The following is an 11,687-nucleotide window of genomic DNA, read 5'->3' as shown; positions in this document are numbered from 1 at the left end:
TCTACTTATAGGCAGAGCATAACCCTGGAGTATATATGGATCAAATGCATGACCGTAAGGTTTGCACTACACTCAAATGTCAGACATCCCAGAAAAGCTCTGTCCTCTCCAGCCCATTTTAAATTGGGATATGATTACATCCATCTATTAAGGTTAAACTAAGAAAGTAAAGTATCTTTGAAAGGGTAATCACTGATGTGGTATTTTAAGTAACACAGTTAAAGAAATGTCCCATTTTTCCATGTTTTTACATAAATGGCATAATATGTGTAATTGGATGTCATGGCTAGGGTCACTTTGGATTATAGATGAAGAGTGGTGTCAGAAACATTGTGCCACACTGCCCCCATGTGGCAATGATGCTGACTGTAGGAGGGAATACACCACATGCTTCTTTGAGTGGAATGAATTTTGACAAGAACATGTTTGTTATTTTACGTAATGATAATTCTCATGCACATGTCCCATCACCAAAAAGCTTATATGTTCTGATTAATATGGGTGCACTATCATTACCTACCTTGGAGGTGATATTGTAGTTAGGTCTCCTCTTAAGGCTCTAGTTACAAGATAGGGTTGCAGGCCGTGCAGCTTCCACCACGGAGGATAATGAAGCCAGCCCATACTGCATTGTCACAGAGACAAGGGCACGTGTCCATCAAAGTGTGTATCGCTTTTCCAACTATTAACTGTCGGAGATGAAGGGGAGAGAAGAAACATAAAGTTAGGACAGTGGGAAGAGGGCATCATTCTCTTTTGTAGCTTCTGAACTTGACAAGAAGCAGAAGCAACTAGGTGAGTTTGTACCTTTAATTGCAATCTATATGTGATTCTCTCTTCTGGTTTCACATGTCCTACATGCTGCATCAAGTAGCAGTAGTAGCATTTATGTCTTTCTTCTTCTCGTTAGCCGAGTCTTCATGGCAGAAGCCACGAGCACAAGCAGCAACAGAGGTGGTTTAGGGAGCGGAGGGGCTGGAGGGGTGCGTCTGCCCCAGGAGCCCTCTCTCAAAGTTGGGGTGGTGTTGTCAGATGAGCGAGTGGACTTCCTTCGGGAGCAGGCCTTCTGTGTGCTGCGGGTGAAGACGGATAAGTGGAACCGCTTCATTGGAGCAGAGGAGAACCAGAAGGTTATGCTGGATTTCCTAGACCACATCTGGACCAACAGGTTGCTGTTCTTCACTGGACCTGGAGGTACACTGCATGCAGGGGATGCACAGGTAAGGAAAATGCACACAATGACCCCAATGATAAACACTGAAGGGCATAAAGTGAGTGTATAACAAGTTCAGGCATCTGCTTCCATAAACGTGTGTCATTTAGTTTTTAATTTCCCAAAGTCAATTATGTAGGCACATTCAATTATGGCCACATAGCCTTGAGTAAATAATTAATGGTGTAGGTCAGCTATTGTTGTCTGGAAGCACCGTATATTAGAAATCCAGTATACAGAACATCTCTGAGGAACAGATACTTTGAATCGATGGTGTGTACGCCTGCAGAGTGGCTGACGATGAGAAACATTTGTTTTCTTGGGTGAAATGAACACAAGTTAAGGCAATATGGCAACACAGTCCAACACCATCATGTATGAGCAAGTACATACTGAAAAGCTGATTTAACCCTCAAGACAATAAGCGGACATGTAAGATGCAACACTCCATCTAACGTGCACATTTCTTGAAATAAGTCACTACTTATTTCTGGTGCTTTCAATGCTGTTGAAAGCATTCCCACTGTTTTTGCATCTGTGAAGACATCCCCGCCATGGAAGACCAAGCTGCTGTGCGTGCTGAAGAAGGGCGTGAAACGAATCGCCCGACAAGGATTCAGACACCAGCTCCGGCTGGGAGAAGTGCCCGGATACCCCATGGAGCATCTACCTGTCGTCATCTCGGAGGTGGGGGTAATAATGTACAGGATGCTTCACCCTCAGGCTCATGATGGCTCATCAGAGCAGCTGCTGGTGGGACAAAGCATGAATGCAAGTGGCTGTGTATGTATCCGCATTTACCTTGAAAAAAAAAAAACAAAACAAAACACTGCACAGGTGCTGGTGTGCGTCCTGTCCAACGGCCTGAACCATGAGGACTGGCCCCGGGTGGTGTCCGATGACATCCACAGACACCTGGAGAAGCTGAGGAGCAGGGTGGTGACTCTGAGGGGCCGCGCCGAGGGCCGCACGCTGCTGCCGCTGCCGCTGTGTGTCGACAGCGCACGGCCTCTGGACATCGTACTCAGGTCGGTTCATTTCTAAAGTAGCTAAAGTAAAGTACTGCTGACTGCTAAAGTACATTTTGTCCCTAAGTTAAAGGTAAATATTTTAATAGGTTACTAGTTATGTCGATAACGCCTCTGCTAGCTAGCCTACTAGCTAGCACTAGCTACGCTGTGGCGAAACATATCCGCTCATATATTCAGCTAGGAAAAGATCCCTAGGTTATGTAGATAAAATAAAACATTTTAAACTGATTCATTCTTTCAATGATATTTAAAGACTTACATCTGCTTTGTGTTAATTAAAACATGTATCCGGAAGTGATATAACAACGTATGTTGACTTGTCTCTGGCACAGCAACAAAATGAAATACAAATAAATGTCATTAATTTAAACATTTAGCTACAAGTTAGATTTCATCATATTTAATATGATTACAAGGGCTGTGTTTAAAAAAAAAAAAAGGAAAGGACTTAAGGATGAAAAGGAAGGTCAAGTCTATTTCCGGGCGCCATGTTTGTTCAGCTAGTTTTATGGCCCAGTAGTGATTAAAGAATCATCTATCAACTATTTAAGTTTGATTTAGTGATTGATTGATATCCAAGCTTATTGTGCAGCTCATTGCATATTTTTATGTTGGCTGTCTTTTCAAATCAATTTGGCACAGCTGTCAACTTGGCCCCAGTCAGTGTGTTTACATGCACTTAAGTAACCGGGTTACAGTTGCAGTTCTCTAGTAAATAACCAATGCATATATTTATCAGAATATAAGTCTAGTCAAACAGGCGTTTAAACTACAACATACTGGTTGGATACAACCACAGTGTAGTAATTCTAGGTTATTGTATTATCATTATTTTTGTCCTCGCTGTTTCCACATATTTGATGTAATGCTGTAATTTTACTATGTTTTTATTTTTTAGTATTTCTTTAATGTTTTGTCTCAACTCCTTGGCTTGTCCTAGATGTCATCTAATCATCTCCCATCGGGTATATTGCCAGTTTTATACACACACTGCCTCTCCTTCTGTCTTCCTCAGCCCCACTGGTTGGCCACTAGACCGTAGCTTGTTGTACTCTATAGAAACTCTGATAGTTCAGTGGTCTGGGCAGATATGGAGTGTCCTCAAGAAAGACTCTGGCACGATGCTGCTCCGTGGAGAACACCCAGGCCCCCATGTTGAGCTACAATTTTGGACCACTCAGAGGGAAAACCTGCTTGGTATCCAATCACAAGTATGAGATTGGTTGTCTGTATAATCAAAGAGTAAACTGACACTGCTGTTCTCTGACTGGATGTAACATATTGGTATTCTTAAAAGCCAGAAATGCATGAAATATCACACACTTCACTTATGGAATATTTACTGTATCTCCCAACATCAGCCGAGGTGAAGAACTGATCTAATACCTTTGTTTTTTAGATCCACGGCCCCAAAGTGAAGCAGATCATGGAGATCCTGAAAAAGGTCAAGAGCAGTTATTACTCCGCCTTTAAGGATGTCTGCCTCAAAGTCGATGAGGGTAGATCAGCATTATTCTTTAATTATTTCTGCTAATGAATTAATTTAGATTTACTTATACCAATTAAGTAACAAGATAAAGCCCTTTCATCCACAGTTTACAGCTACTAGTACAAAGAGTCACAAAAGATACACAAAATCTTTTTTTCTCTCTCTCTCTCTGTTTAAAATCCTTAGCCTGTTAATGTTTCTTTAGATTTTAAATTTCTATTCTAGTTTTAGCTTTTTAATTTTGTCGTCATCATGCTCATTTAGTAATGGGCAGTTACATTGCCAATTTTGGTAGAAAGTATGTGAACTCGGCTATTAATTCACTGTGTGATTTAAATTCTGTTAACTTAAACCACTGCTAGGATCCTGCTTTACATTAATACATCTGTACTGATTGTTAAAGCTGTACTGGAAGCAGAGGACATAGATCTTTATCTACGGCCTCTGAGGAGACTGATCAGCAGCTTAGAAGAGAGGGGTTTCCCACAAATAGACGCTCTGCTGCCTCCTCTCTTCCACACACTCTGTCTCATCTGGAGCCATTCTCAGTACTACTGCATTCCACAACGCATGGTGGTCCTCCTGCAGGAGTTTTGTAACCTGATCATTGACAAGGTAAAGGGATCCATCTTTGTCTATTTGTGAGTAACAGTGACAAAAAAGATGTATTTAGATTAATCAATATAAATAATTGCTCAACCAGTTTATTGTATTTCTCCAGGCCTTTGCCTACCTTATCCCAGAAGAACTATTTAAGATGGAGCTTGAGGAAGGGGTGGAAAGAGTCCAGATAACCATCTCAGTTCTGCGCACCTTAAAGCAATTGTTTCACACTCACCAGCAGCAGATTTCCAAGTACTTCAGACATAACCAGACCATTAAGTTGTGGGATTTTCCAGCTTCACTTGTGTTCCAGCGTTTAGACCGCATCATGGAAAGACTGCTCATGATTGAGGTGCATGTGTTAAGTGTGTGTGTGTGTGTGTGTGTGTGTGTTAGTTTTACAGAAATATGACAAAGAAGATAACTCAGGAATACATACTGCAGTAGTCAACACACAAATTCAACTGCTATTCATTTGTTTTAAATGTTTGTTTATTGTTAGTATCAAAACTCACACAGAAACAGTTTTAACTATCATTACCTTTACTCTGACCCATCTCATCTACAGGACCTTTTTGCCATAGCGTTGGACTTTCTTAAACTGGAAAAGGTTGAACTAGGTGGTTCCAGAGGGAAAGTCCTCAGTGAGATGGTCTTCAGCATGAACGAGGAGTTTCATGACCGCTGGCGTGCCCTCAGGGAGAGCAAATACGACCCCCTGGACTATACTAAAGATGTGAGGCCTGGAGAGATTGTTGTAGTTGCCTTTGATATCATCCTGATCTTTTATTAGTAAACCCCAAAGGGAATGTGATTCACAGCCATTTATAAATGCCATTGAAAGAAACAGTAGCAATGCAAAAAAGATACTGAGCAACACAAAAAAAAAAGGACAGTTGTCTTTATTAGTCAGTGTCTGTCTGGTGTACAATCTTAACTCAGTCAAAAATAAATCTGTATTATAATGGGTTTTGTTTGCTTGTTTTGCTAATTTGTGTAATATTGACTAAGCTAAGGAGAAATACTGAAGAAGTAATCAAAAGAAAATAATAAAAGTGGATGCAAACCTTGAGGGAAAGGGACAAGCAGTATCCATCATTGACTGTCAAATTGCATAATTTGTCCAGGACTTTGTACATCACTACAGACATTTCATGGAGCAGACGAGAGATTTTGACCAGAGACTTGGGACTGTCCTCCATTTGGCTTTTCAGCACTCCAAAAATCTGAAGTCTGCCTTTAAGGTCTGTTGTCTGTTGCACTACAAAAAACTCCTCAAACAATCCAATTACTGTTTTTATATCAATGCATACTTGTATATCATCCAACATGTGCTGCACATGGCACATGTTGGCATTCTTTAACCACATGTAGCTGAGATGCATTTGGACTTATTGGAACTTAAATGTTAAGGAATCATCGATGTAAATCAGAGCTGCCTAAAAATGTGTTGTTGGTTTCTTCCACTAGTTGCTGAAGATTTTCGGCACCCTGCTTGAGAGACCCAGCATCCACCAGCTGTTCTTTCCTAACTACACTGTGTTGTTGGCCATGTTCAGCCAGGAAATCAGCCACTGTCAGTTTATACTTGAGCAACACAAAGATGAGGCAAGAGAAGTTTAATATAAATAAATATGTTGACATGCTTGCATCAGGATATTTAAACATTGCCATTGGCCATTGAAGCAAATGACATTTATGATGCAAAATTATGTCATAAACTATTGTAACAGCAAGTGTCATAAGAATTTATAGTGACGTATTATGATATTATAAATTACACACATAGATAAAAAGGTAGAAATGTTGATTTCTTTTTTATTAACCCTTTGTGTTTCAGCTGCAGTTAGGCTGTGCAGTCCTGGGGAAGAATATGCCGTCAGTGGCCGGCAATCTCAAATGGTCACAAGAGCTTCGGAATCGTATCCTCACCAACAGGAGCAACATTTGTCAGCTGGTGTATGAACCAACACCACTCATTACATTCTTACATTTACACCAGAGCACAGTCCACTGTTTGAAGGATATTTTGTCTGTTGTATGTCTACTTGAAATATTTGTCTTAGTTAAAATCAAAATGTAGCTCCTCTTACTTTAAAAGTAGCTAACTGTAGTTGTTAACATTTACAAGGTATTAAGACTTTATTAAATATAGAACATACATTATTATGTATTTGAAAATGATCATTGTAGCAGCTATGATTTTGTAATCAAATAATTAGTTTGATTGTCAAATGCGTATTAAAGCCTTCCTTCCCTCTCCCTTCTAGGCCTCTGGACTGTGCTGAAGCAGATGATATCCTCCGAAAGTGTGAGCATGTTCTGGAAGTTCTGGACCAGCATGATGAGGAACTGTTCTCGGAGTGGACTGAGGGCTTGGAGGAGATCTGTCAAACTCACCTGAAAGAACCACTGCTCACACTGGATACTGAGACAGGCCTGTTCCAGGTCAACTTCAGTCCTGCTGTAAGCACAAAGAAGTGTTTCTAACAGATAATTTATCGATTTTAAGAATTGCAATATGTATTATGTAATTATGTAATTTTACATACAGTTAACAACAGTGGATAATTTGTGGTAGATATGATTATGTGATTCATTCTATCATTCGCCAACAAATTATAAAGAATTTGAATATGCATGATACATACTGTATATTTGTGATGAAACATACTACTGATTTTTACAGTACAATACTGATTAAACCTATGGAAGCTTACATTTTCTTCATTCTGTTTTCTTAACATCTAGTTGGTTGCTGAGGTGCCGCAAATTACCAATAGTAGCAACTATGTCTTGTTTTGATTGAATAAAATGTCTTTATGTTTGCAGTAATAATTGCAATGTGTAAAGAGACAAAGAACATTACAAAACTAAACCAACTAAATAAAAGTTCAACAACAAACAGTTCAGTTCTCCAATAAGCACAGCAGAAATATTACATGTGTTTACTTTATTCCAATGTACATGACAGATTTGTCTTCTTTTACCTACCACTCAACCATTATTACATCTTAAGGAGCTCTTCACTTTAAGATGTTAATCCATCTATTCAGATTTTTACTGTAAGGGTAAAAGGAAACAAAAAATGAACTTCAATTTACATTTTCCCCTCTCCTCTCTCGTCGCAGTTGACGTCAGTGCTAAAGGAGGTGAAGTATCTGGGCATGCTGAAGAATCAAAACATTCCGAAAGCAGCTCTCCATCTCCACTCTCAACGAGAGAGACTCTACGTGGTGGGTAAATAGACCTCTACTGTTCTACTGTAGTTAGATAATGAGTCTTAACGCTCAATTATATTTTGCAGTACACTCAGACACTGACCTTGGCAACTCAATGGTGCAACCAACTCCACAGTACTATCCTGGCTGTGGAGCTGGGATTGGTGAAAGATGATATTGATGGGATAAAGCGTCAGCTTGAGCCAGCTCTCCAGGAGCTTACCTGGGTTCAGGATGACCTTTGGAACTACATTCAAAGCACACAAGACCTTGTCAAGGTACTAAACATGTCTTACATATCTTTTTACTGCATGTACAGACAAAAGATGCAAGACAATGCTGAAGATTTTTTCCAGTGTATCACCACTAACACCATATTTATACTGTTATAAATACTGTGCTGCATAAATTAAACCTGCCTGAGCTGCATTTGAGATGAAAAAAGGCAGGTGTTTTATTGTAGGGTTTGTAATAGGACCCTAAATAGCTGCTGTGAAACTGTTGCCTGGCAATGTGACATGAAACCTGGCATCTTTCCTGTGTGAGCAAAGCCAGTTTTCCACAATTATAGCTAACACTTCTATGCTAAAATCAGTGTCCACCTGTTGACCAAAGACAGTGTAATTGTTGGTAATAATTGCTCTCTCTTGCTCTCACCAGAGCATTTCTAGTCGTGTCCAAAAGAGCAAAGTTAACGTGGAGGCTATCCAGGCCCTTATGGGTAAATTTAGCCACCAGGCCTTCATCACCAGAAAGAGCTGTGCCTCAACTCTCCTCGTCTTCTCTGACATTGAAGAAAGTGTTGCCAAACAGCATGCACTCACCACCTGTACAGGGGAACAGATACATAAACTTCTACAGGTGAACGTACATGCCATATCCTTGGTGCCAGGGAGAAAAACTGGTTCACATATTTTAGATGTTAATATGTGTACAACTAGTACTATCCTTCTGAACACCTCCTTTTTCCACTATTCTGTAGGAGAACCAGTCTCTGCTCGGTGTAACAGATGTGAGCAGCACTGAGTGGCAAGCCTACACAGAATATGTGGATCAGATGATTCTGGCAGGCTTCACCAGTGCAGTACGCTGCTCTCTGCAATACCTCATGGACAACACAGATACAGCCCAGCACATTCCACCCCTCTTTGAGGTGCAACTCCTATTCAACAACAGTGAAATGACCTTTGCCCCTTCGTTGGACTTCAGTCACAGTGGTAACTTCTATGATATTGTGGATAAGATGGTGTCTGACATCATGAACATGGCATCTTTCATTCCCAGAGTGGCACATCATAAACAGCTGGATAACTATCAGGTGTTGTAGAGCTTACATTAAAGACTTAAACCCAGTGTGCATGCAAACTATATCAAGATATATATCTGCCTACCGACACACACTTCTTAAACTTTCCAACATGATTGTTGATTGATTGTTCTTCTTGTAGTGTGACATAAACGAAATGGAGGATTTGTCAGAGATGTGTCAAATAATACGCACGCGGGCACGTACTGTTATTGCTAAGGTGAGTGGAGTGTTTGTTTTCTGCCCACACACAGGCTCATTTATTATCTTTAAGGCTTCTAAGTACAACCATTTTGATTTTCAGGTCAAGGAATACCAGGGGTCTTTTACCAGCTACCGCTACCTCTGGACAGATGACAGGTCAGATGCTGTTCTCTGTAGTTTCCAGAATCTTAATTATCATTTTCATTACTTGGTAAATTCTGTAGAATGTAGTGGGCAAAGAAAATAATTAGGTTTGTGTGTTTCTTTGTTTTTTTTTTTTTATAACCTTTCGCAGGTCTGAATTCATGAGGCAGTTTTTGCTTTATGGCCATGCGCTAAGTACAGAGGAGGCCGAGCTGTATGCTGACTTTGAACTTAAAAAGAACCCTCCCACTTTGGATCAATTCAAAGAACAGGTATGTTTCCCCAGTGTTTATGTTTCATGTATTAAAGCATAATTGGGTGTTTTATGACCTGGTTAATGCAGCTGTAGTCTCTAGTCCTTTCCTCTTTGGACATTTTCTCTGAGTTTCCATATACCCATCTTACCAGATCGGCCTGTTTGAGTCTCTGTACGTAAGGGTAAGCAAGATGGAGGATAGGAGGGTATTTTGTGGTTGGCTGCAGCTAGACATCAGACCCTTCAAGCACACACTGATGAATGTCATCAAGAGATGGAGCTGGATGTTCAAAGAACACCTGCTCAACCATGTAAACCTGAGGTGAGACACAAGTGCACATGAACGCAAACACTTTCATATTTTTACAACACTCTCATATGTGTAGTGAATTTTTAAATACAATGCCAACCATTTAATGGTGCCAAGTGGCTTCTGATGTTCTACTGTATCCAGTAGCAAGAAAAATTATAACATAACATTAACGGGTGTGATCAATAACAACATGAGAACATCATGACTATTTGTGATTTACCAGCTTAGAAATATTGTTTTTATAGATATTTGTGATTTGATAAAGGTCAAATCAAATTTTATGATCAATTTATACAAAAAAAGAACAGGAAATTGCAAACAGTTTACTTCCTGCCACTGAATATATACATAAATAATGGAATGTTAATAAAGTTTTCTGGCATTTCGCCTCTTTACATCTCCACAATGAAACATTCAAGATGAAAGCACATTACCAGTGATGTGTGTTTCACTGTAATGTCTGTAATTCGTGAATGGTTAATGCCTCTCTTTTATGAGACCTTGTGAATTAAAGTTTTAAAGTTTACTCATATCTTGAGTGTTGTTTTGTTTCAAATTCAAACATTTCATTATCCTGTGCCACTCCTGAAATCTGAAACCATATCCCTTTCATTCTATCCCACAGTGTGAGGGAATTATCCTTTTTTGTCGAGGGCACAGCCTGCGGTCTTTCTAACAAGGTCTCGGATGGTGACTATGTAGGCCTTGTGAACATCATGGGACACCTCATGGCCATACGGGACAGACAAATCAGCAATGAACACCACTTTAAACCACTCAAATCTACTGCTGAACTGCTCAAGACCTATGAACAGCAACTGCCTGAGGATGTCTACATACAGCTAGAAGTGCGTACCAGTGCACAAATAAACACATTTACATGGATTATTGCACATAACGTTGATTTAATGATACAATATATAATTCACTCTGTAACCATAAAACACAGGAGTTGCCAGAGAAGTGGAAGAGCCTCAGGAAAATTGCCTTCACAGTCAAACATGAAGTGGCCCCTCTACAGTCAAAGGAGGTTTCAGTTATACGCAGGAAATGTGTTCACTTCGAGGTGAGGCTGCAGATGAATCTTGAAGCATGCCAATAGCAACACATTGCAAAGTGCCTGGCATATAAACCTTCCCACTTTCCCAGACTGCTGCAATATTTGTGACTACCTCCTTAGCATGTCTTGTTGCAGAGAGCTTATATGTATGCAGTGTCTGCACTTTTTTGTTCTCATATTTTAGGTCAAGCAGTATGAGTTCAGAGAACAGTTTCGTACTGAACCCATCTTTAAGATCAGCGTGGACAAGCCATATAAATTAATGGATAAGGTGAGATGTGCAGTGTATTTGGTTACCTAATCAAAGTTGAACAGTCATTGCTTAAGTTGTGCCCCATAAAAAATTATCAAATAGAAAAAACTCCTTCTTACTTTTTAGAAATTGTGATGTAAAACGTGTTAAAATGTCGCTGTCACCAGACTAATCGAGCAGTCGAAGTGATGGAGGCAGAAATGAAGAAGCTGCAGGACACAGCTAATCTGTTTGAAGTCAGCTTCCCAGACTACAAGCAGCTACGCCAGTGTCGCTCTGACATTATACTGGTCAAAGCAGTATGGGACATGGTCATCTTTGTTAAGGTACACATACAACCCAATAACATACAAATTGGTTTGCATTTTATTACCTGCCTATGATTAAGCCCCATAGAGGAACTATTACAAAGCCAAAGGGTGGCAGTTCCCTCATTTTTCTCTGTAAAGTTTATTAGGAAAATAAAGATTAAATGTTTCTTCCTCCTCTAAATGCCAGACCAGTATAGAGGATTGGACAAAGACTCCATGGAAGGAGATCAACGTTGAGCAGATGGACATGGAGCTCAGACGATTTGCCAAAGTATGACATCTA

The 11,687-nt window shown here is 39.9% G+C and overlaps 1 protein-coding gene across 1 annotated transcript in view; it reads left to right on the top strand.

Annotated features, from left to right (window-relative positions):
• Positions 1 to 920: 920 nt before the first annotated feature.
• Positions 921 to 11,687, top strand: part of dnah9l (dynein, axonemal, heavy polypeptide 9 like) — a 31,861-nt gene continuing 21,094 nt past the window's right edge. The window contains exons 1-25 of the mRNA XM_026374703.1: positions 921 to 1,220; positions 1,757 to 1,966; positions 2,051 to 2,241; positions 3,260 to 3,455; positions 3,644 to 3,743; positions 4,137 to 4,348; positions 4,455 to 4,688; positions 4,905 to 5,072; positions 5,464 to 5,580; positions 5,807 to 5,944; positions 6,177 to 6,295; positions 6,607 to 6,802; positions 7,468 to 7,572; positions 7,644 to 7,835; positions 8,218 to 8,418; positions 8,540 to 8,875; positions 9,006 to 9,083; positions 9,168 to 9,223; positions 9,363 to 9,483; positions 9,620 to 9,789; positions 10,406 to 10,628; positions 10,730 to 10,846; positions 11,025 to 11,111; positions 11,261 to 11,419; positions 11,592 to 11,675. Coding sequence (XP_026230488.1) covers positions 921 to 1,220; positions 1,757 to 1,966; positions 2,051 to 2,241; positions 3,260 to 3,455; positions 3,644 to 3,743; positions 4,137 to 4,348; positions 4,455 to 4,688; positions 4,905 to 5,072; positions 5,464 to 5,580; positions 5,807 to 5,944; positions 6,177 to 6,295; positions 6,607 to 6,802; positions 7,468 to 7,572; positions 7,644 to 7,835; positions 8,218 to 8,418; positions 8,540 to 8,875; positions 9,006 to 9,083; positions 9,168 to 9,223; positions 9,363 to 9,483; positions 9,620 to 9,789; positions 10,406 to 10,628; positions 10,730 to 10,846; positions 11,025 to 11,111; positions 11,261 to 11,419; positions 11,592 to 11,675 — 4,110 coding nt within the window. The remainder of the gene's footprint in view (positions 1,221 to 1,756; positions 1,967 to 2,050; positions 2,242 to 3,259; positions 3,456 to 3,643; positions 3,744 to 4,136; positions 4,349 to 4,454; positions 4,689 to 4,904; positions 5,073 to 5,463; positions 5,581 to 5,806; positions 5,945 to 6,176; positions 6,296 to 6,606; positions 6,803 to 7,467; positions 7,573 to 7,643; positions 7,836 to 8,217; positions 8,419 to 8,539; positions 8,876 to 9,005; positions 9,084 to 9,167; positions 9,224 to 9,362; positions 9,484 to 9,619; positions 9,790 to 10,405; positions 10,629 to 10,729; positions 10,847 to 11,024; positions 11,112 to 11,260; positions 11,420 to 11,591; positions 11,676 to 11,687) is intronic.

This window comes from Anabas testudineus, chromosome 17 (genome assembly GCF_900324465.2).
Source record: "Anabas testudineus chromosome 17, fAnaTes1.2, whole genome shotgun sequence".
Classification (NCBI taxonomy): domain Eukaryota; kingdom Metazoa; phylum Chordata; class Actinopteri; order Anabantiformes; family Anabantidae; genus Anabas; species Anabas testudineus.
The sequence above is the reverse complement of the archived record's forward strand: the minus strand, read 5'-3'. Positions and strand labels throughout refer to the sequence as shown.